Source organism: Ranitomeya variabilis, chromosome 3, assembly GCF_051348905.1.
Source record: "Ranitomeya variabilis isolate aRanVar5 chromosome 3, aRanVar5.hap1, whole genome shotgun sequence".
NCBI classification, from domain to species: domain Eukaryota; kingdom Metazoa; phylum Chordata; class Amphibia; order Anura; family Dendrobatidae; genus Ranitomeya; species Ranitomeya variabilis.
The window spans coordinates 51,069,186-51,094,194 of NC_135234.1; the positions used below are offsets into that span (position 1 = coordinate 51,069,186).

A 25,009-nucleotide genomic window follows, 5' to 3' on the forward strand; every position below is an offset into this window, starting at 1 on the left:
CCGCGACCAATCGGCGATATTGCTGCGGGATTTAAACACCGCTTCGGTGATTAGTCATGCCTGGCCAACCGCGACCAATCAGCGAAACACAGTCTGGCCGTGAATTGGTGCAGGATCTCAACCACGCTTCGCTGATTGGTCGCGGCCAGCCTGGAGGGACCAATCAGCAATATTGGCACGGAATTTAACCCCCACTAACAGCGCAACGTACATGCATATTCTAGAATACCCGATGCTTTAGAATTGGGCCACCATCTAGTCTATTATATTCCGATTATTTTTTTCTATCACAAGTTTGTGTGTTCGTGTCTATGCGCGCACTGTATATATCCACAAACTTGTGATACAAGAAAAGGGGAAGCCGAATATTCAAATGTACAGAAATCTAGAATGATACAACACAGTTCCAGTTTCCATGTAAACGCACCACAAGTACGATGTACAAACCAAAACCACACTATTAATATAAAGACCTAAAGCTGTGCTAATTTTAGAACGGAAAGGTTTCTGGTTTCACGGAATGCAGAACATAAAATTATGTTTTTTAAATAATGAAAAGGGTTTAAAAAAAAAAAAAAAAAAAAAAAAAAAAAAAAAAAAAAGGCAAAACCTAAAGTGTCTTCACATAAAATATCAGGAAAGTCAGGAGTTAAAAATAAATAAAACAAAACAAAACAAACAAACAATGCTGTGTCCACTCTGATTACCTAGTTTCATTATAATAATCTAAAGACACAACCTATGGGAAAAAAAAATCTTCAAACTTTTTTCTACCACTTTTCAATTGCCTCCTACTATTAAAACAGTTTTCCAACACCATGAAATTTTTACAGACAATTAACAGTTATATGAAATGGAGGAGATCCAGAAGAAGCGTGTACTCAGGCGAAACATCTTTTGATCGTTCGTTTTAGGATTCGGCTGACCATCCGATGACCGAATAAAATTGCGTTTTTATGGATATGATGATGGGGAGTGCCGCTTTCTGTGTTTCCTACATTCTGCTTTCCAAGAATCAAGCTCTATCTTATTAAAGCTGAGCACTGCAAGATCCGGGCATAGGTTCCAAATATTTTGGATGATTCCGTTTCCTTTGGATTGGGGTGTGTAAACAGTGCCAGCGTTTCTTCTTTGTTCACCTTCAAGCATATAAAATAACAAAAACAAGTACCGTAAATCTTACCTAATCAACTTTCTGTGCTTTATTTACCAGGTTTCAGGGATGACCAAGGCCAGGGATTGCCTGCAGCGGTCACATGTCAGTCAACAAAACATTCTTGCAGTAGAATGATCTGAGACCAACAGTGTACCAGGGAAATGTTGGTGCAGTGAGCAAAACTCTTATTTTAGACTATTAGCAGTGACTTGCAAAAAAAAAAAAAAAAAGTCCTGGAGGTTGAAAAACTCCTTCAGATTATCAGGTCTCCATTCTGGGATTCTACTGGAATGGGATTTAAAGGGGTTATCTGGTGGCGTCCAGCGTTAATCACTTCTGCACCGACTGAAGGAGCGTACGGGGTTGATGGGTAGCTTATTGAGCAAGGGGGCACTAAGGAGAGTGACGGTGGCGTGTAGACAGGATTTTATAGCTGCAGACAAGTTAAAGGCCAGTGATGGGCAATGAAGCTGCAGCAGGAGCGGACGCACTATTATTTTCTCTCCTATTTTTTTTCTGAATTCTTTTAGAACCTCTTAATAAAGAGGGATATGGTGCGGTTAGTAATGTGCTATACAGGGGGACATTGTGGGGGGTATAATATAGTACTTTTTTCCTATTTGGTAGTAATCCTATTCGCACAGTATGACATAGCATCTGGCGGTATTACAACTCCCCGCTGCGGACTTATTACACATGTGACGGGCGCAGCATTTTTTAATTCTCAAGTTATAGATTCAATTTCGTATTCGACATATTTCCCGTCTGGGAGACCTCTGCCAAATCCTATGTGCATATTCTGACCTGGCACATCTCAGTATCCCATGACCGCCACCTGTTCCCCCACACTTTACATTATAAGGTTTCACTGCCACGTCTGCCGTGCACCGTGCCAAACAGTGAATACATCGGACGGCGGCTAACCTTTCCGGGATGGCTGGCGTCTCTCCGATCAAAAAGAAAACATCCTTTGCTGCAGCATTTTATATACTTTCTGGGCTGACGGAACTTATATGATGGTGGCCATATACGAGGCAGAGGTCAGCCAGGCAGTCCGCACAGACTGATTTTTCGGCTGAGCCAAGTATGCGTGTTATTTCAGATGAAGTGATAAGTGGCTGCCAGAAAAACCCAAGACCGCTCATCTCACTGGGAAACAGAAATTCTACACTGGATTTTTTTTATTTTATACCTAAAGCTAAATGAATCCTCTGGGAATGAGCAAGACGCAGTCCGACGATTGGTGGCACAGACACTCAAAATGGCGGCAGCGTGTCGGCCCCGGCCATAGGTCGGTACAGGTTGTCGGCCCCGGCCATAGGTCGGTAGAGGTTGTCGGCCCCCGGCCATAGGTCTGTACAGGTTGTCGGCCCCCTGGCCATAGGTCGGTACAGGTTGTCGGCCCCCGGCCATAGGTCGGTACAGGTTGTCGGCCCCCGGCCATAGGTCGGTACAGGTTGTCGGCCCCCCGGAAATAGGTCGGTACAGGTTGTCGGCCCCGGCCATAGGTCGGTACAGGTTGTCGGCCCCGGCCATAGGTCGGTATAGGTTGTCGGCCCCGGCCATAGGTCGGTACAGGTTGTCGGCCCCCCGGAAATAGGTCGGTACAGGTTGTCGGCCCCCGGCCATAGGTCGGTACAGGTTGTCGGCCCCCGGCCATAGGTCGGTACAGGTTGTCGGCCCCCCGGAAATAGGTCGGTACAGGTTGTCGGCCCCCGGCCATAGGTCGGTACAGGTTGTCGGCCCCCCGGCCATAGGTCGGTACAAGTTGTCGGCCCCCAGCCATAGGTCGGTACAAGTTGTCGGCCCCCAGCCATAGGTCGGTACAGGTTGTCGGCCCCCGGCCATAGGTCGGTACAGGTTGTCGGCCCCCGGCCATAGGTCGGTACAGGTTGTCGGCCCCCGGCCATAGGTCGGTACAGGTTGTCGGCCCCCGGCCATAGGTCGGTACAGGTTGTCGGCCCCCCGGCCATAGGTCGGTACAGGTTGTCGGCCCCCCGGCCATAGGTCGGTACAAGTTGTCGGCCCCCAGCCATAGGTCGGTACAAGTTGTCGGCCCCCAGCCATAGGTCGGTACAGGTTGTCGGCCCCCGGCCATAGGTCGGTACAGGTTGTCGGCCCCCCGGCCATAGGTCGGTACAAGTTGTCGGCCCCCAGCCATAGGTCGGTACAAGTTGTCGGCCCCCAGCCATAGGTCGGTACAGGTTGTCGGCCCCCGGCCATAGGTCGGTACAGGTTGTCGGCCCCCGGCCATAGGTCGGTACAGGTTGTCGGCCCCCCAGAAATAGGTCGGTACAGGTTGTCGGCCCCCGGCCATAGGTCGGTACAGGTTGTCGGCCCCCCGGCCATAGGTCGGTACAAGTTGTCGGCCCCCAGCCATAGGTCGGTACAAGTTGTCGGCCCCCAGCCATAGGTCGGTACAGGTTGTCGGCCCCCCGGAAATAGGTCGGTACAGGTTGTCGGCCCCCGGCCATAGGTCGGTACAGGTTGTCGGCCCCGGCCATAGGTCGGTATAGGTTGTCGGCCCCGGCCATAGGTCGGTACAGGTTGTCGGCCCCCCGGAAATAGGTCGGTACAGGTTGTCGGCCCCCGGCCATAGGTCGGTACAGGTTGTCGGCCCCCGGCCATAGGTCGGTACAGGTTGTCGGCCCCCCGGAAATAGGTCGGTACAGGTTGTCGGCCCCCGGCCATAGGTCGGTACAGGTTGTCGGCCCCCCGGCCATAGGTCGGTACAAGTTGTCGGCCCCCAGCCATAGGTCGGTACAAGTTGTCGGCCCCCAGCCATAGGTCGGTACAGGTTGTCGGCCCCCGGCCATAGGTCGGTACAGGTTGTCGGCCCCCGGCCATAGGTCGGTACAGGTTGTCGGCCCCCGGCCATAGGTCGGTACAGGTTGTCGGCCCCCCGGCCATAGGTCGGTACAGGTTGTCGGCCCCCCGGCCATAGGTCGGTACAAGTTGTCGGCCCCCAGCCATAGGTCGGTACAAGTTGTCGGCCCCCAGCCATAGGTCGGTACAGGTTGTCGGCCCCCGGCCATAGGTCGGTACAGGTTGTCGGCCCCCCGGCCATAGGTCGGTACAAGTTGTCGGCCCCCAGCCATAGGTCGGTACAAGTTGTCGGCCCCCAGCCATAGGTCGGTACAGGTTGTCGGCCCCCGGCCATAGGTCGGTACAGGTTGTCGGCCCCCGGCCATAGGTCGGTACAGGTTGTCGGCCCCCCAGAAATAGGTCGGTACAGGTTGTCGGCCCCCGGCCATAAGTCGGTACAGGTTGTCGGCCCCCCGGCCATAGGTCGGTACAAGTTGTCGGCCCCCAGCCATAGGTCGGTACAAGTTGTCGGCCCCCAGCCATAGGTCGGTACAGGTTGTCGGCCCCCCGGCCATAGGTCGGTACAAGTTGTCGGCCCCCAGCCATAGGTCGGTACAGGTTGTCGGCCCCCCGGCCATAGGTCGGTAGAGGTTGCCCGCCTTTAAACGTAAACAAAAATGTTCTTATTTCCCATCAGAAGGCAGACATCTTGAACATTGGAAGAAAAAAAGAAAAATATTAGGAAGCTCAGAACTAAATAGTTTAAAGGGATTATCCCATGAACATTGTTTATCACTTATCCACACATGTAGGATCGGTGGTGGGTCCGTGCACTCAGTGAGCGCATGCTCTGATTCCCGGCTCCTCTCTAAAAAACCTCGCTATATGTTCAGGTGTAGTGAGTGGTGGCCACAGAGTGTCAGGGTGTGGCCACCACCCACTTTACCTAGAAGTGTAGAGGGCGAGTTTACAGAGGAGATCAGGCGTGTCCACACTGACACTCAGCCCGTCGCAGGGTTCCTCCAGTGTCGCTGTGCAAGAGCAGAGAATAGAGTGTGGAAAGACATTGCACTAAGAAAGTGAGTGTTGTCTACCAAGGTAAGGGACAGCATAAAATTTGCAGATCATTTGGCGCAAAACTGCACCAACACATTGGCACCCTTGTTTGCATATGGATTAAAGGTATAATTTTGTGCACCTACCACCAACATGGACGTTACTGGTATGATTCTTATAGGGTCTCTATATACACTGCTCAAAAAAATAAAGGGAACACTTAAACAACAGAATATAACTCCAAGTAAACCAAACTTCTTTGAAATCAAACTGTCCACTTAGGAAGCAGCACTGTTTGACAATCAATTTCACATGCTGTTGTGCAAATGGAATAGACAACAGATGGAAATTATTGGCAATTATCAAGACGCCCTCAATAAAGGAGTGGTTCTGCAGGTGGGGACCACAGACCACATTTCAGTACCAATGATTTATGGCTGATGTTTTGGTCACTTTTGAATGTTGGTTGTGCTTTCACACTCGTGGTAGCATGAGACGGACTCTACAACCCACACAAGTGGCTCAGGTAGTGCAGCTCATCCAGGATGGCACATCAATGCGAGCTGTGGCAAGAAGGTTTCCTGTGTCTGTCAGCGTAGATTCCAGAGGCTGGAGGTGCTACCAGGAGACAGGCCAGTACACCAGGAGACGTGGAGGGGGCTGTAGGAGGGCAACAACCCAGCAGCAGGACCACTACCTCCACCTTTGTGCAAGGAGGAACAGGAGGAGCACTGCCAGAGCCCTGCAAAATGACCTACAGCAGGCCACAAATGTACATGTGTCTGCACAAATGATTAGAAACCGACTCCACGAGGATGGTCTGAGTGCCCAACGTCCACAGATGGGGGTTGTGCTCATAGCCCAACACCGTGCAGGACGCTTGGCATTTGCCACAGAACACCAAGATTGGCAAATTCGCCACTGGCTCCCTGTGCTCTTCACAGATGAAAGCAGGTTCACACTGAGCACATGTGACAGACATGACAGAGTCTGGAGACGCCGTGGAGAGCGATCTGCTGCCTGCAATATCCATCAGCATGACCAGTTTGCCAATGGGTCAGTAATGGTGTGGGCTGGCATTTCTTTGGAGGGCCGCACAGCCCTCCATGAGCTCACCAGAGGTAGCCTGACTGCCATTAGGTACCGAGATGAGATCCTCAGACCCCCTGTGAGACCATATGCCCGGGTGGTTGGCCCTGGGTTCCTGCTAATGCAGGGCAATGCCAGACCTCATGTGGCTGGAGTGTGTCAGCAGTTCCTGCAAGAGGAAGGCATTGAAGCTATGGACTGGCCCACCCGTTCCCCAGACCTGAATCCGATTGAACACATCTGGGACATCATGTCTCGCACCATCCACCAACGTCACGTTGCACCACAGACTGTCCAGGAGTTGGCGGATGCTTTAGTCCAGGTCTGGGAGGAGATCCCATCAGGAGCAAGCCCAGGCATTGTAGGGAGGTCATACAGGCACATGGAGGCCACACACACTACTGAGCATCATTTCTTTGTCTTGAGGCATTTCCACTGAAAGCCTGTAATTTAATTTTCCACTTTGATTTGATCATCATTCCAAATCCAGACCTCAGTCAATCATTTTGATTTACACTGATCATTTTTAGTTTTTTTTTTTTGTTCTCAACACATTCCACTATGTAATGAAAAAAGATTTGCAACTGAAATATTTCATTCAGTGATATCTAGGATGTGAGATTTTAGTGTTCCCTTTATATTTTTTGAGCAGTGTATATTTAAATAGTTTAATTTGCAGTTTGGGGGTAAGACTCCTTTAACCCCTTCAAGTCGCGGCCCTTTTTCGTTTTTGCATTTCGTTTTTCACTCCCCTCCTTCCCAGAGCCATAACTTTTATTTTTCCGTCAATATGGCCATGTGAGGGCTTATTTTTTGCGGGACGAGATGTACTTTTGAACGTCACCATTGGTTTTACCATGTCTTTTACTAGAAAACAGGAAAAAAATTCCAAGTGCGGTGAAATTGCAAAAAAAGTGCAATCCCACACTTGTTTTTTGTTTGGCTTTTTTGCTAGGTTCACTAAATGCTAAAACTACCCTGCCATTATGATTCTCTAGGTCATTACGAGTTCATAGACACCTAGCATGTCTAGTTTATTTTTTATCCAGGTGGTGAAAAAAAAATTCAAAACTTTGCTTTAAAAAAAAAAAAAAAGCCATTTTCCGATACCCGTAGCGTCTCCATCTGATCTGATCTGGGGTTGGGTGAGGGCTTATTTTTTGCGTGCCGAGCTGATGTTTTTAATGATACCATTTCAGCGCAGATACGTTCTTTTCATCGCCCGTTATTGCATTTTAATGCAATGTCGCGGCGACCAAAAAAACGTAATTCTGGCGTTTCTGATTTTTTTTCTCACTACGCTGTTTAGCGATCAGGTTAATGCTTTTTTTTTTAATTGATAGATCGGGCGATTCTGAACGCGGCGATACCAAATTTGTGTATGTTTGATTTTTTTTTTATTGTTTTATTTAGGATGGGGCGAAAGGGGGGTGATTTAAACTTTTATATTTTTTTATATTTTTTTCATATTTTTTTTTACCTGTGCCATGCTTCAATAGCCTCCATGGGAGGCTAGAAGCTGGCACAACTGGATCGGCTCAGCTACATAGCAGCGATCATCAGATCGCTGCTATGTAGCTGAAATGCAGGTGTGCTGTGAGCGCCGACCACAGGGTGGCGCTCACAGCAGGCCGGCATCAGTAACCATAGAGGTCTCAAGGACCTCTATGGTTACCATCCTGACACATTGCCGACCCCCGATCATGTGACAGGGGTCGGCGATTACATCATTTCCGGCCGCCCGGCCGGATGCGGTAGTTAAATGCCGCTGTCTGCGTTTGACAGCGGCATTTAACAGGTTAATAGCGGCGGGTGAATAGCGATTTCACCCGCCAATATTGCGCGCACATGTCATCTGTTCAAAACACCTGACAGGTCGCGACTTTGATGCGGGCTCAGCGCCGGAGCCCACATCATAGTGGGATACACGGCATGCGCTGTACATGTACGGCGCATGTCGTGAAAGGGTTAATGTCTATTTATCAAATCTTCAAAACCTTAAACAACTGGTGAGCAAGTGTGTCTCATTTAGAAAAAAAATAAAAAAATAATATGTGCACAGAGTTTGTAAGGAACAGGTCCACTTCAATAAGCACCTAAAAAAATTGCTTAGAAAACACTTGAAAGGCTCTCCTGTAAAACCACTTCGAAGTTCATGTGTTCAGTGTTCAGATAATTTCTTCCGCTTCAAGTTTTGAAAACACCTGGTACTAAAAAATATAAAAGTGCATGTGATCTCTCCGAAGTGGCTCCTGATGGATTCGGCACTAAACTAAGCACTGTGCAATCAACAGGGCAGCGCAAGAAAAACATTATCTCCACTGCATCCTAAGGGCTCATGTAGACGTCCTTGCAAATCAGTCTGAGCATGGACCACAATGCCCAGGAGTCCTGGTCCAAGCATGAAAGCTTCATATTTATCCCCAACGTTCGGGTCGGGGGAGCAACGACCGGTCAATGCACTGCAATCTGTGCTCGGGCAGATTCGCAGGAACGTTAGCATGAGCCTGAACAGTCCATGAGAAATCAGATGGCATCAGAGTACGGTAATTTACTGATTTATTTCACAGGCCCATAGACTTGCATTGGCGGGTTTGATCCAACACTGATCAATATCGATCATGTCTCCAGGATTTTGGGCAGACATCTTGGTCAGATTATTGGAGGTATGAGTGCCATCTGTGAAAAACACTGGATCTCAAAAAATACAGATGCAAGAATGAGCCCCATCTGTCCAACATTGACCATAATCACACGCGATGCAGCTTATTCGAGTCTTAGGCTGTGTGCACACGTTGCGGAATGGGGTGCAGAATTTTCTGCACAAAATCTGCATCTCCTGGCAGAATCCGCAGCCGCGGTTTTTATGCGGATTTTGTGCGGATTTGCCGCGGATTTTCTGCAGTTTTTGCCACTGCGGATTTCTATCATGGAGGCGTGCAGAAACGCTGCAGATCCGCACAAAAGTAGTGACATGCACTTCTTTTAAATCCGCAGCAATTCCACACTGATTTTTCTGCACCATGTGCACAACTTTTTTTTTTTTTTTTTTTTTTTACACATTGATTTACATGGTACTGTAAATCACAGTGCGGATCTGCAGTGTTTCTGCGCGGAAAAATCCGCTGCGGATCTGCAGCAAGTCTGCATCGTGTGCACATAGCCTCTCCTTGAAAAGGCTTCCAAAAAATGTCAATTTATCCATTGCCAAAAAAAGGTAAACAAGATAACCATGCCTGTATCATATGGGTTATTCATTTAGTTTATTTTTTTTTTTATAGCTGCCATTTTTGCTGGCATTAGTAAAGTTTTTTTTAGGTCAAAAACCCCCAAAATTCAAGCTTTTTAAAATTCTTAAAAATTAAAAAACAATTGCTTATACTGAAAGCCAAATGAACAATGGGATGTACAAAATACTATAGTGCTCAGGAGCCAGCTGGATGTAAAGGGAACAAATCCGAAAATTAGGTTTTAGCAATAAATACATTTTTAAAAAATCCTCAATTTTTTTTTTCATATCATGATCTGCATTACAAAAAAACCTCAAAACTCATAATCCTTCAATTTTCACACTGTCCGGGGGGGATATTTTAGACTCATACTTCCTGCAGTTTCAGGAAGAATTTACAGCAGATGTCCACACACGAGGGATTTAAACAATAGATCATATTCGGATTACTTTCCCTTTAAGGAGGACTAAAGCGGCCAATCGTTGCTCTTCTTTGTTCTAGCTGATCCAGTAAGTTTTCGTTGCTTGTTGTGTAAATGCATTATATGGTCCCAGAGTAGGGATGAGTGACTGTGCTCCGATAAGGTGTTATCTCGGCATGCTCGGGTGCTAACCGAGTGACGTTGGTGTGCTCGAAATGTATGCTCGAATTCCCACAGTTGCATGTCTCGTGGCAGTTCGGCAGCCACAACACATGCAGAGATAGCCTGATTCTTAGACAATACCTGCATGTGTTGCAGCTGTCGAACAGCCACCAAAGACCCTCGGTTAGCACCCGAGCATGCTGAGATAACACCTTATTTCAGCACAATTGCTCATCACTATTCCACAGATATGGATCCCTTTATTTAGTGCCCCAGTATCCAGAAAATGTGACTTTAAATGACCTGGCAAGAAAGCGTCTTATAGGGATCATCACATACAAGTAAAACAACTTACATATGAACATGTACATAAAAATACATTATATACAGAATACAGTTTTTACATATAATTACAGTGTCACACACTTGCCTCTAAAATACCATGACGGTGCTGAGGACACTACTGTCTAAGGGCTCATTCACACCGATTTTCACAGATAGCACTATGATATTATATTGGGCCACGCACATCTCCATATTTTTCCTCGCACCGAGTGGTTTGCAGAAAATATCAGAGACATGTCCATGCAAGTCAATGGATAATGGAAAAAAAAAAATTAGACCACACTAGGATGATATCGGAGCACAGCGTGATTTTCACAGACTGTCAGAAAAGAGAAGTATGTGGAGACACTTTTTTTCCCTCCAAGTATTGGAAAAACAGATGACACTCGCACCAAACTCTGATCGGAATAATTATCGGTCTGTTTTTCTTGTACGTGGAAAAATTGGTGTGTGAATGTGTCCAAAAGCAGGTGAACTATGAACTTAGAATTAGGGCTGACCATTATTGATCTTGCAGCCAAAAAAAAATCCCATTACTATAGGAAGTCAACAACTAGCAAGAGATTTGTAGGACTGTTTATTCCCTCCTTGTCCTAACTGTCCTCAGCACCACTCTGTATACACAAGGGGGAGGAGGAGGATGCGCGGCCACCCAAGGAGGAGGAGGATGCGCGGCCACCCAAGGGGGGAGGAGGAGGATGCGCGGCCACCCAAGGGGGGAGGATGCACGGCCACCCAAGTGGGAGGAGGACGATGCGCAGCCACCCAAGGGGGGAGGAGGACGATGCGCAGCCACCCAAGGGGGGAGGAGGACGATGCGCAGCCACCCAAGGGGGGAGGAGGACGATGCGCGGCCACCCAAGGGGGGAGGAGGACGATGCGCAGCCACCCAAGGGGGGAGGAGGACGATGCGCGGTCACCCAAGGGGGGAGGACGATGCGCGGCCACCCAAGGGGGGAGGAGGACGATGCACGGTCACCCAAGGGGGGAGGAGGACGATGCGCAGCCACCCAAGGGGGGAGGAGGACGATGCGCAGCCACCCAAGGGGGGAGGAGGACGATGCGCAGCCACCCAAGGGGGGAGGAGGACGATGCGCAGCCACCCAAGGGGGGAGGAGGACGATGCGCAGCCACCCAAGGGGGGAGGAGGACGATGCGCGGCCACCCAAGGGGGGAGGACGATGCGCGGCCACCCAAGGGGGGAGGAGGACGATGCACGGTCACCCAAGGTGGGGGGGGGGGGGAGGACGATGCGCGGTCACCCAAGGGGGGAGGAGGACGATGCGCGGTCACCCAAGGGGGAGGAGGACGATGCGCGGCCACCCAAGGGGGGAGGAGGACGATGCGCGGCCACCCAAGGGGGGAGGAGGACGATGCGCGGCCACCCAAGGGGGGAGGATGACGATGCGCGGCCACCCAAGGGGGGAGGAGGACGATGCGCAGCCACCCAAGGGGGAGGAGGACGATGCGCGGCCACCCAAGGGGGGAGGAGGACGATGCGCGGCCACCCAAGGGGGGAGGAGGACGATGCGCGGCCACCCAAGGGGGGAGGAGGACGATGCGCGGCCACCCAAGGGGGGAGGAGGACGATGCGCAGCCACCCAAGGGGGGAGGAGGACGATGCGCAGCCACCCAAGGGGGGAGGAGGACGATGCGCAGCCACCCAAGGGGGGAGGAGGACGATGCGCAGCCACCCAAGGGGGGAGGAGGACGATGCGCAGCCACCCAAGGGGGGAGGAGGACGATGCGCAGCCACCCAAGGGGGGAGGAGGACAATGCGCAGCCACCCAAGGGGGGAGGAGGACGATGCGCAGCCACCCAAGGGGGGAGGAGGACGATGCGCAGCCACCCAAGGGGGGAGGAGGACGATGCGCAGCCACCCAAGGGGGGAGGAGGACGAGGCGCGGTCACCCAAGGGGGGAGGACGATGCGCGGCCACCCAAGGAGGGAGGAGGACGATGCGCAGCCACCCAAGGGGGGAGGAGGACGAGGCGCGGTCACCCAAGGGGGGAGGACGAGGCGCGGCCACCCAAGGGGGGAGGAGGACGATGCGCGGTCACCCAAGGGGGGAGGAGGACGATGCGCGGTCACCCAAGGGGGGAGGAGGACGATGCGTGGTCACCCAAGGGGGGAGGAGGACGATGCGCGGTCACCCAAGGGGGGAGGAGGACGATGCGCGGTCACCCAAGGGGGGAGGAGGACGATGCGCGGCCACCCAAGGGGGGAGGAGGACGATGCGCGGTCACCCAAGGGGGGAGGAGGACGATGCGCGGTCACCCAAGGGGGGAGGAAGACGATGCGCGGTCACCCAAGGGGGGAGGAGGACGATGCGCGGTCACCCAAGGGGGGAGGAGGACGATGCGCGGTCACCCAAGGGGGGAGGAGGACGATGCGCGGTCACCCAAGGGGGGAGGAGGACGATGCGCGGTCACCCAAGGGGGGAGGAGGACGATGCGCGGTCACCCAAGGGGGGAGGAGGACGATGCGCGGTCACCCAAGGGGGGAGGAGGACGATGCGCGGTCACCCAAGGGGGGAGGAGGACGATGCGCAGCCACCCAAGGGGGGGAGGAGGACGATGCGCGGCCACCCAAGGGGGGGAGGAGGACGATGCGCGGCCACCCAAGGGGGAAGGAGGACGATGCGCAGCCACCCAAGGGGGGAGGAGGACGATGCACGGCCACCCAAGGGGGGGAGGAGGACGATGCACGGCCACCCAAGGGGAGAGGAGGACGATGCACAGCCACCCAAGTGGAGAGGAGGAGGATGCATGGCCACCCAAGGGGGGAGGAGGATGATGCGCGGCCACCCCAGGTGGGATGAGGATGCGCAGCCACCCAAGGATCTGTTTAGGCCTGCGCAAAAAATGTATCACTGGTCGGGCAATAAAACAACTGTGTGAATGGGCCTTAAAAAAGGAACCAGTTAGATGATTATATATTTAATTATAGACAATTCCCATAAGTGAAAATCGTGCTTGGTTAACATAGCGACGTTTCAGAGAAAAAATACTTTAAGGGTTCAGTCACACTAGTGTAGATTCACTCACGTTGGGATGATTATGCTAATGACACTCAGCTCAAGCTCTGTCACAGTGTGATCCGAGTGTCAACTGAGTGGGATCAGATACACCATGAAAGAATCGCAGCACAGGTGTGGAAAAGACGGAGAACGTAATTTCTCCAACTTCTCCATGGTCTCTCGTACAGCAGACTGCACTCAGATGACATCAACGTGCAGTCTGACATTTCGCACACAAACTTGTAAGGGTGTATGATTCCGATTTGCGGAGCTGCTTGCAGCGATTGTTTTGTCATGCTGTTGGCATAAAAAAATAAAATTGCAGATCTGCGCTGCCCCATAATAAAACACTGGGCCGAGTACTATCAGAGAAAACATCGCACAGCACTCCGCCATGGTATACGGTAGTGTAAGCGAGCCCTAAAACAGAAGACTAGTCAGAGACATGTCCCCCCGTTGGCTTCTACATGACTCCCTCTTCCTTCCCTGCGTGCGCATAAGCAGAAACCTGACAATCTAGCTAAGCAGGGTGAAGCCAGGGGGACATACCTCCGTGACTTGTTGTCCGTTTTAAAAGGGAATGTGTCATCAGAAAATGCTGTTTAAATCAGGTTTGTTATACTGCATGTAATTTCTACATTTTTGGCTTTTTTTTTTTTTTTTTAATTAAATCTTGCAGTTTTTACTCGGGTCACTTGGGGTTTTTGTTTTGTGTTTTTTTTTTTTAATCAAACTTCCTTTTGTTTCAGAAAACATATGTACAAAGCCACAATGGTTAAACCCTAACCCTATCTTTTGTATTGAAGCATCTAATGATTGTGTGTAATGATCACATTCTGAGGGGGAGCAGGTGAGCTGTGACACCACCAATCATGCTTGGTGGATCCTGTGCCATCAGCTGCGTATAGAGATGTTACTGCATTAAAAGATCTGGACATGATGAGAGCATTATACTGCCTCTGTACAAATCTCTGGTTAGACCGCACATGGAGTACTGTGTACAGTTTTGGGCACCGGTGCTCAGGAAGGATATAATGGAACTAGAGCGAGTACAAAGGAGGGCAACAAAATTAACAACGGGGATGGGGGAACTACAATACCCAGAGAGATTAGCAAAATTAGGATTATTTAGTCTAGAAAAAAAGACGACTGAGGGGCGATCTAATAACCATGTATAAGTATATAAAGGGACAATACAAATATCTCCGATGATCTGCCACAAGGGGGTATTCTCTGCATCTGGAGGAGAGAAAGTTTTTCCACCAACATAGAAGAGGATTCTTTACTGTTAGGGCAGTGAGAATCTGGAATTGCTTGCCTGAGGAGGTGGTGATGGGGAACTCAGTCGAGGGGTTCAAGAGAGGCCTGGATGTCTTCCTGGAGCAGAACAATATTGTATCTTACAGTTATTAGGTTCTTTAGAAGGATGTAGAGCTGGGGATTTACTCTGACAGAATATAGGCTGAACTGGATGGACAAATGTCTTTTTTCAGCCTTGCTAACTATGTTACTATGATATCACTGTAATCCTGCCTCTGCTGATAATGAAACTGCTGTAATCACTTCCTGAAAGGACATGATTTTGGAGCCTAAAAAGGCATCAGTGGCCAGTGAGAAAAATAGAAAGACTAAATTTGTTTTTTTTATAAAAAAAATAATGTTTTAAAGTAAGTTTTCTGGGAAGCTCTACAACGTTCTAGACTGAAACACATTTACGATGCCTCCGTCATTCTCCGATTTGTGATGCCCGTGGATTGGGTGGCATAAATCATCCGATTGCTTCGCTTTAACCTGCATGGAAGTGAGCACAGAAAAATAAAATCCACAAGTAGTCAGTGAGCGCACTACGCCAAACCTACGAGCTCACATGTTCCGCACCAGCCTCACGTTATCTACCACCGCCCGGCCCAACCTGAAAAATGTACTTGCCTAAGGACGCATGCCCTTGTCAACTACAAAAGATAAAAACAGAGACCATTTTTCATCAGGTTGCGGAATTTGTTTTCATAGTTTGTTTGTTTGTTTGGGTGACAGCTATTACCATCTGTGTAATTAAAAAAATATATACCGTATTTCGCGGACTATAAGACGCACCGGACCATAAGGCGCACCCCAAATTTGGGGTGAAAATTGCAGAAAAAAAGATTTTTTATAAGATGGGGGTCCGTCTTATTGTCCGAATTTACAGTATCTTACCTGAAGGCTGGCGGTGGCAGAGCAGGGTCACAGGAGGCATGGTGTCGGCTGAGGTGGGGTGATGCGGTACGGCGTGCACCTGAGCAGGGTCCCTTCCTGCTTAGGTGGGCAACGCCACGGCCTGGTGTCCATGGGAGGGTTGCAGCACTGGTTACCGGCAGAGGTGCTGGGATGAGGAGGTGCAGGGATCAGGAGGTGCAGGGATCAGGAGGTGCAGGGATCAGGAGGTGCAGGGATCAGGAGGTGCAGGGATCAGGAGGTGCAGGGATCAGGAGGTGCAGGGATCAGGAGGTGCAGGGATCAGGAGGTGCAGGGATCAGGAGGTGCAGGGATCAGGAGGTGCAGGGATCAGGAGGTGCAGGGATCAGGAGGTGCAGGGATCAGGAGGTGCAGGGATCAGGAGGTGCAGGGATCAGGAGGTGCAGGGATCAGGAGGTGCAGGGATCAGGAGGTGCAGGGATCAGGAGGTGCAGGGATCAGGAGGTGCTGGGATCAGGAGGTGCTGGGATCAGGAGGTGCTGGGATCAGGAGGCGCAGTGACAGGTATGGTGTGAGAGGGTCCCTTTCCCCGGTGAGGTGATGCAGCAGCCCGGTAAGGAGCAGAGCCGGGTGAATGCTGTTGTTATCGGTGGTGGCGGCCATCTTCCGGGGGCCGCGCGAGCGCAGATGAAGCGCTCTGCTTCCCGGGGCTTCAGGAAAATGGCCGCGGGAGGCCGCGCGTGCGCAGATGGAGATCGCGCGGCCATTTTCCTGAAGCTAAGAACTTCAGAAAAATGGCCGCCGCGATCCCCATCTGCGCACGCGCGGCATCCCGCGGCCATTTTCCTGAAGCCCCGGGAAGCAGAGCGCTTCATCTGCGCACGCACGGCCCCCGGAAGATGGCCGCCACCACCGATGACAACAGGATTCACCCGGCTCTGCTCCTTACCGGGCTGCTGCATCACCTCACCGGGGAAAGGGACCCCACTCACTGCTCCTCCTCATCTCCGCACGTCTGCCGCCGCACCTCTGCCGCCGCGGTAAGCCTGCATTTCGACTATTAGACGCACCCCCCATTTTCCCCCCTTTTTTGGGGGGGAAAAAGTGCGTCTTGTAGTCTGAAAAATACGGTATATATTGGGATTCATCAAGTCAGAGAAGAATTAACCACACACGAGTACCGTCCATATCTTGGTCATTTTGGGGCGACTTCTGCAAAATATGGACGGGCTCAGTACACAAAAACACAGACCCATGAATAGCCCTATAGAGTAATAGTGAACAAAACATGTATAAATACTGACGTATGTGAACAAGCCCAAGGCCGGTATCACACCCGGCAGTCTGCTGACAGAACACACACATAGCAAAACAAGAAAAAGTGTGGTGGCCAAGGCGGACGCGGATCTAGCCGTTATGTCTCATAGCATATACATAAAGAGGAATCAGAACTGATAGGTCCAATCTCCACTGGAGCTTTTCCGTTATACGCAGTAATCAAGAGAAATATCACCCATTACTACCCGTCTCTATATGCCAAGACGGAGAGCCACAGAGTGCAGCAGTCGCCCACTAGCTACATGGACTGAGGGGTAAATGACTGGATGCATTCATGGACAAATTGGTGGCTCAGTGGTTAGCACTGTATGGTGGCTCAGTGGTCAGCACTGTTCCTCTGCAGCACAGGGGTGCTGGGTTCAAATCCCACCAAGGACACCATCTGCAAGGAGTCTATGTTCTCCCCGTGTTTGCGTGGGTTTTCTCCGGTTTCCTCCCACATTCCAAAGACATACTGATAGGGACTCTAGATTGTGAGCCCCAATGGGGACAGTAGTGATAATGTCTGTAAAGTGCTGTGGAACTAATGGCGCTGTATAAGTGAGTAAAATAAATAAAATTCACCCCGAAAGGGTCAGACTGTGGAGAAAACATGAGGCTTGTCAGGAGAGGTATGGTTTCTGAAAATGATAGAAGGTGGGCACAATCCTTGTCATCCATGTATAATGGGGTCCAAAGAGATTATGATGAAGATAGATACAATAAGATATGAGATAGATAACAGACAGATATAATAGATAGACTTAAAAGGGACCTTGTTAATAAGTTTGGGGCCAGAAACCCACCAACATCTCATTATGCAGCTCGAATATAGCACTTAGTAAGGGAAGTAAGAATTTCTGCATTCTGGAAAAGAAGACGTTACATCACAACAATAGGCTGTCACCCAACTTTCCCAAACTCCAGAGAGACAAGTCTGTGCAGTGATATAGCAGGACAGGCTAGCGTTCAGATCCAGCCACCATGAGCGACAGTCCGGGGTGAGTAGCTGGAATAGTGACTATCAGGGCATCACCCAGCTCAGAGAGAAGAATCAGCGTGCACTCGGACCACACAATGACTAAACATCTGCCCTTATATAAGAGCTGCGATTTGGCTGAAAAATGAATAAAACAATCAGTGGTGATGCAGGTCACATGCGAGTCACAAGGAGTACGTTGAAGTCTATGGGGGCTTAGTGGTGTCCCAAGCTGCGTTCATGCCTTCTGTCAGGGATTTTTGCCAACCTCTACCAGAAGGCCTTACAGCAGCACGTCAACCAACACTGGGGCTACATATTGACTTGGGTGGGACACAGGTCACACGGAAAGATCCTTGTTGGCCATCACTGCTGTGCAGGTGAATGGGGGGGGGGCGCACTTTGCCACGACAAGTCGCAGAAAACCACAGCGACTCGGACTTGCAGTGATTTGCGGCTGGCAATGTAACCCCATTCATGGCTTGTTAGTGGCATTCAGCGCTCCTCAGCCGCGAGACGTGTCGCACCAAAATCGCCATAAATCCCCAGCCCTGCACTCCACAGTCTACGATTTCTTGCAGAAGCCGACGGTACAGGAGAAAGCAGTCGCTGCCATTTCCTCCACATAGAGCCGTGATACAGAGATTACAAGAATACGGCACAAATCTGTGCCAACTACAGGTCAGGTGAGCCCCGTCACCGTCACACTGTATAACACCCGCTTATTACGCCCCCGCCATTGTAAATGACCCCATCTTCTGCTGCCGGAGTCCTCACATTAGTTTGCAAACAGGCCGGGGAGTGACAGCAGCGCCCCACCCAAGCCCCAGGATTAGGCTTCTAGACCACGAGCTGGAGTAAACAGAGAAGCCGGCGATGCCATCACCGCACACAGCCACCGAGCAGCCCCCCACCCCCAGGGGCTGCAACATCAGACCCTGCGCTCATCATGGTGGACAGATCGTTAGCACACAAGGGCCAAAGCCAGGGGCCGACTGAGGACGAAGGGGTCAGCAACAACGTATCACCCAGCACATCACATGGACAGATATAGGGGGCTCCAGCTGCAGAGACCCCAACAGCGTCCATAGGGCCAGACACCATGTATCACATGGACAGATATAGGGGGCTCCAGCCGCAGAGACCCCAACAGTGTCCATAGGGCCAGACACCATGTATCACATGTACAGATATAGGGGGCTCCAGCCGCAGAGACCCCGACAGTGTCCATAGGGCCGGACACCATGTATCATATGTACAGATATAGGGGGCTTCACCCGCAGAGACCCCGACAGCGTCCATAGGGCCAGACACCATGTATCATATGTACAGATATAGGGGGCTCCAGCCGCAGAGACCCCGACAGTGTCCATAGGGTCGGGCACCATGTATCATATGTACAGATATAGGGGGCTCCAGCCGCAGAGACCCCAACAGTGTCCATAGGGCCAGACACCATGTATCACATCTACAGATATAGGGGGCTTCACCCGCAGAGACCCCGACAGTGTCCATAGGGCCAGACACCATGTATCACATCTACAGATATAGGGGGCTTCACCCGCAGAGACCCCGACAGTGTCCATAGGGCCAGACACCATGTATCACATGGACAGATATAGGGGGCTCCAGCCGCAGAGACCCCGACAGTGTCCATAGGGCCGGACACCATGTATCACATGTACAGATATAGGGGGCTCCAGCCGCAGAGACCCCGACAGTGTCCATAGGGCCAGACACCATGTATCACATGGACAGATATAGGGGGCTCCAGCCGCAGAGACCCTGACAGTGTCCATAGGGCCGGACACCATGTACCATATGTACAGATTTTGGTGGGCTCCAGCCACAGAGGTCCCCGACATGGCTCCACAGCTCAGCAGTGCATGCCCTGGCACACACAGTATGCCGGCCCCTGGCACACACTAGCCCCTGGCACACACGGTATGCCGGCCCCTGGCACACAGTATCCCCCTGCACACAATTTGGGGGGTCCACTGACTGGCAGAGCAGGAAATGAGGGCGGTGCACGGGGCAGTGCCTGTGAGGGCGGCATGCCGGGCACTGTGCACACAGCAGGGCGGCTCATACCTTCTGGGAGTTCTGCTGCAGGACATTTTGCTCCACGGTCATGGCCCAGCTCCTCCCCTCCTCCCGCAGCTTCTGCTGAGATCCGGAGCACGGGGCAGCGGCTGCAGAGTGACCGGGTGTCAGGACAGCTGGGCGGGCACATGAGCCATGCACTGCGGGGGTCCTGCAGCCGGGAATAGACGCCCCAAGCTGGCTGCAACTGCGGCTTCCGACACCGACACCGCCCGAGTCTCCCAGCGGCGGCCGCTTCACCACTCCCACTCCTCACATGTCCAGCAGGGGGCGGCCGCTCTCCAGCAGTGCAGTTCTGCTCATGTCCAGTAGGGGGCGACCGTCCCGGAGCGCTCACCGTTCCCCGCACCCACTGATACTGCGCGTTGCTCACTATGGCGGCCGTGCGCTCACGCTACTCTATGGTTATTATGGCGTTTCCTGTGAGAGCCTCCGCCGTGTAGACAGGCCGCCCGGCCACTGACATGACGAGAATGGCGGCGAGTACAGGAGCTGCCCATAGACTCCACATAGTAGCCTCCTAGAAAGCGGCTGGAGGGGAGGAGGGCCTGCTCTAAGGCCTGAGAGCAGAATGAGGCGCAGGAGCAAGTGTCCCTGGCCGGGCAGTGTGGATAGGGGGGAAGAAATAACGCACGCACATAAACCTAGAGACCAGGGCTGTGGAGTCGGTAAGAGCCAAACCTCCGACTCCACGAGTCCCTCAGACATGGCTCATCTGTTTTTTAAGCGTTTTTGCCGCGATTTTCCCCTGCGGAAACGCTTACAAACAGCATCCCGTTAGTTTTGAATGCATTCCGCATTTGTGCACATGCTGGGTTTTTTTCTCCTGTGGAAACGCATCGTGGTTAAAAATGCGGCACGTTCATTATTTTTGCGGAATGGCGGCAGTTCCGCACCCATAGACATGCATTAGAAAAACGTGTATAAAATGCGTCTAAATCCGCATGCGTTTTTCCTGCCAAGGGTGTGCAGATTTGAAGCAGAAAATTCTGCTTCAATTCTGCAATGTGGGCACATAGCCTGAGTGATACATTTACTGTGGTAAAATGGTAACATCAGGCTTTTAATCATTATAGTATTTATATAGCGCCAGCATATTCCGCAGCGCTTTACATTATAGAGGGGACTTGTACAGACAATAGACATTACAGCATAACAGAAATCACAGTTCAAAACAGATACCAGGAGGAGTGAGGGCCCTGCTCGCAAGCTTACAAACTATGAGGAAAAGGGGAGACACGAGAGGTGGATGGTAACAATTGCTTTAGTTATTCGCACCAGCCTTAGTGTAAGGCTAGGTTCACATTGCGTTAGTGGGTGATCGCTAACGGACAGCGTTGCACGGCGAAAATGTTGCAATTAACGCCATGCAACGGGTCCGTTAGCGCACCCATTGACAGCAATGTAAATTTCGCCTGTAGCGCATCGCTAGCGCGTGCCTTTTTCGGCTCGCGCTAGCGATGTGCCGTTCTTTTGTAGCGCGCCCCGGACGCTGCTTGCAGCGTCCGCGGCGCGCCCGAGGTCCGTTCCCCGCTCTCGCAGATCAGGGATCTGCGAGAGTGGGGACGTTAGCGCGGCCCCTACAAAAACATTGCGTTAGCGCAATCCGCTAGCGCTAAACGGATTGCCCTAACGCAATGTGAACCTAGCCTAAGGCTCGGGTGTTCATGTAAAGCTGCATGAACCAGTAATCAAGCCATTTCGATAGAACATAAAATATATTTATTGGAATACAACTTTAGAACAAAAAACTTTTTTATTTAGAATTTATTCGCTGTGAAGTAAGTGGGAAAAAAAAACAGTTTTCAACAAAAACGTACTGAATAGCATTTGTGCAGTCCATGAATTTGTTCTGATTGCCTCCATCACATCCTCCTTTAGAGATGACCTCACATTTGACCTAATTATTTTAAGGCTAGAAAACAACCTCTCTACACCAACTCGGGATGGTGGCAAAGCAGTGACCACATGGGCGACATCTCTAACAATTTCAGGGCATAAAGGAATTGCCTCGTGCACAGTCAGTTTTGATGAGCGATTGAACTCTTCTACTTTGAGAGCAAGTGAAACATTTTGCTGAAATATGGTCAATCTTTTTCCCTGCAGTAACGCTTTGCCTGCTCCATGTCATCCAAATACTTGTCGAATTCAAACTCCTCATCTGATGAGGATGAAGGAACGGCAGCAGCAGCACGGGCAGGACCCAGGTCCTCTTGCTCTAGGCCGTCCTGAAGCCCACTCATCCTAACTGCTACCTCAATCAAAGCTTCTTTTCCTTTAGTAGCTGTTGATCATCCAGCAATATACGATGACTCGGGTCCACATAAACAGCTGCCAGAATTTTATTTTCTAATAGTAGTGTCTCTCTCCGTTTCATTCAAGCAGCAATGCCATCTGCGATTAAACCTCCTCTTTGGGACAGGCAAAACAACAAGTTCTTCCACTCTTTTATAAAAATGCCAAGAGTTAAATCCTCAGCTTGTAACTTTTTAGTCACTGTAAATGGGTGATGAATAGTATTGAGCATTCCGATACCGCAAGTATCGGGTATCGGCCGATACTTGCGGTATCGGAATTCCGATACCGGGATTCCGATACTTGCCGCGTATCGGATACCGGAATCGGAAGTTCACAGATTCAAACTGCACAAATTCATCCAATGAGAATGATTCCAAGTGTGGGCACATCCTGTTCAGCATGGAGGGCATGAAACTACTGGCATGGCTGTGATTGGCTGCTGAAATGATGTCATGATGCAGTTTAAAAGTCGCTGGCGCCATTTTGCGCTCACTCTGCTGTGAATTCAGTTAGTGACAGGACGCTGTTTGCTGACTGAGGGACAGTTTAGAGATAGCGATTTGCTTCTTTGTGCTTTCCAAAGGCTAATTTAGCAACCGCTGTGTTCACCTACTATTCACCTTGCTTTTGCCTTGTAGCGCTGTTTTCACAGCGATCTGCAAGGTCTGTGTGTGTGTGTGTGTGTGTGAGTGCAGCCCACTCTCTAGTCTGAGTGCAGCCACATAGGCCATCCATAGCTGGTTGTATTCAGTTCAGGGAGGGTGGTTCATTGCCTCATACTGTTCTTTTTTTTTTTTTTTTCCAAGTAGTGTAGTCTTCTGTTTTTGTTTTTTTTTTCAAAAAATTCCTATTAGTGTCTTTCCACCCGTCTCCAGCTAATTTGTGGAAAAACACTACATAGGATAACGTAGAGGAGGGTTTTTGGGCCTTGCAGCGCCGTTTACGGCTGTCTGCACGGTCTCCGTGTGACTGCAGCTCACCCTGTAGTCTGTGAGCAGCCATAGCCTGGTTGTCTCCAGCTCAGGGTTCTTCACTGCGTCATATCGCAAAATCAATTTTCATTTTGTTTTAAGTAGTGTAGTTTTTTTTTTTTTTCAAAAAATTCCTATTAGTGTCTTTCCACCCGTCTCCAGCTAATTTGTGGAAAAACACTACATAGGATAACGTAGAGGAGGGTTTTTGGGCCTTGCAGCGCCGTTTACGGCTGTCTGCACGGTCTCCGTGTGACTGCAGCTCGCCCTGTAGTCTGTGAGCAGCCATAGCCTGGTTGTCTCCAGCTCAGGGTTCTTCACTGCGTCATACCGCAAAATCAATTTTCATTTTGTTTTAAGTAGTGTAGTCTGCTGTTTTTTGTTTAAAAAAATTCCTATTAGTGTCTTTCCACCCGTCTCCAGCTAATTTGTGGAAAAACACTACATAGGATAACGTAGAGGAGGGTTTTTGGGCCTTGCAGCGCCGTTTACGGCTGTCTGCACGGTCTCCGTGTGACTGCAGCTAGCCCTGTAGTCTGTGAGCAGCCATAGCCTGGTTGTCTCCAGCTCAGGGTTCTTCACTGCGTCATACCGCAAAATCAATTTTCATTTTGTTTTAAGTAGTGTAGTTTTTTTTTTTTTTTTCAAAAAATTCCTATTAGTGTCTTTCCACCCGTCTCCAGCTAATTTGTGGAAAAACACTACATAGGATAACGTAGAGGAGGGTTTTTGGGCCTTGCAGCGCCGTTTACGGCTGTCTGCACGGTCTCCGTGTGACTGCAGCTCACCCTGTAGTCTGTGAGCAGCCAAAGCCTGGTTGTCTCCAGCTCAGGGTTCTTCACTGCGTCATATCGCAAAATCAATTTTCATTTTGTTTTAAGTGTAGTTTTTTTTTTTTTTTTCAAAAAATTCCTATTAGTGTCTTTCCACCCGTCTCCAGCTAATTTGTGGAAAAACACTACATAGGATAACGTAGAGGAGGGTTTTTGGGCCTTGCAGCGCCGTTTACGGCTGTCTGCACGGTCTCCGTGTGACTGCAGCTCGCCCTGTAGTCTGTGAGCAGCCATAGCCTGGTTGTCTCCAGCTCAGGGTTCTTCACTGCGTCATACCGCAAAATCAATTTTCATTTTGTTTTAAGTAGTGTAGTCTGCTGTTTTTTGTTTAAAAAAATTCCTATTAGTGTCTTTCCACCCGTCTCCAGCTAATTTGTGGAAAAACACTACATAGGATAACGTAGAGGAGGGTTTTTGGGCCTTGCAGCGCCGTTTACGGCTGTCTGCACGGTCTCCGTGTGACTGCAGCTAGCCCTGTAGTCTGTGAGCAGCCATAGCCTGGTTGTCTCCAGCTCAGGGTTCTTCACTGCGTCATACCGCAAAATCAATTTTCATTTTGTTTTAAGTAGTGTAGTTTTTTTTTTTTTTTTCAAAAAATTCCTATTAGTGTCTTTCCACCCGTCTCCAGCTAATTTGTGGAAAAACACTACATAGGATAACGTAGAGGAGGGTTTTTGGGCCTTGCAGCGCCGTTTACGGCTGTCTGCACGGTCTCCGTGTGACTGCAGCTCTATCTGTTGTCAGTTCAGCCCCAAAAAAATAAATTAATAAAGTTCACCAAACACACCAGTGACACCACTTTACATTTGTTTAGGCCACATTAGCTCATATTAAAGACTAGTCCACACTTTAGAAAATTAGTGTTTCTTATACCTGTTAGGAGGAGTTGTTCAGGAATAAGCACAAAAATCCGTTAGTACTTTTCTGCTTATCTTTATCAGTCAACCAAGATGAAGAAGGCAGTGAGTAAGGCACGTGGGCGTGGGCGCGGAGCAGGGAGGGGACGTGGGGATTCTGTGCCTGCTGCGGGCACCGGTGACTCATCAGCAC

General features: G+C 50.4%; 1 protein-coding gene across 2 annotated transcripts in view; it reads right to left on the bottom strand.

Moving 5' to 3' along the window:
- The window catches only part of USP25 (ubiquitin specific peptidase 25), a 104,904-nt gene extending 84,518 nt beyond the window's left edge, over positions 1-20,386 (bottom strand). Inside the window, exon 1 of one of the 2 annotated variants that reach the window (XM_077294032.1) lies at positions 19,846-20,386. In XM_077294032.1, the coding sequence (XP_077150147.1) occupies positions 19,846-19,887 (42 nt within the window). In that variant the 5' untranslated portion in view covers positions 19,888-20,386. The remainder of the gene's footprint in view (positions 1-19,845) is intronic. The other variant, XM_077294033.1, reaches the window with a different exon arrangement.
- Between the last annotated feature and the right edge of the window lie 4,623 nt (positions 20,387-25,009).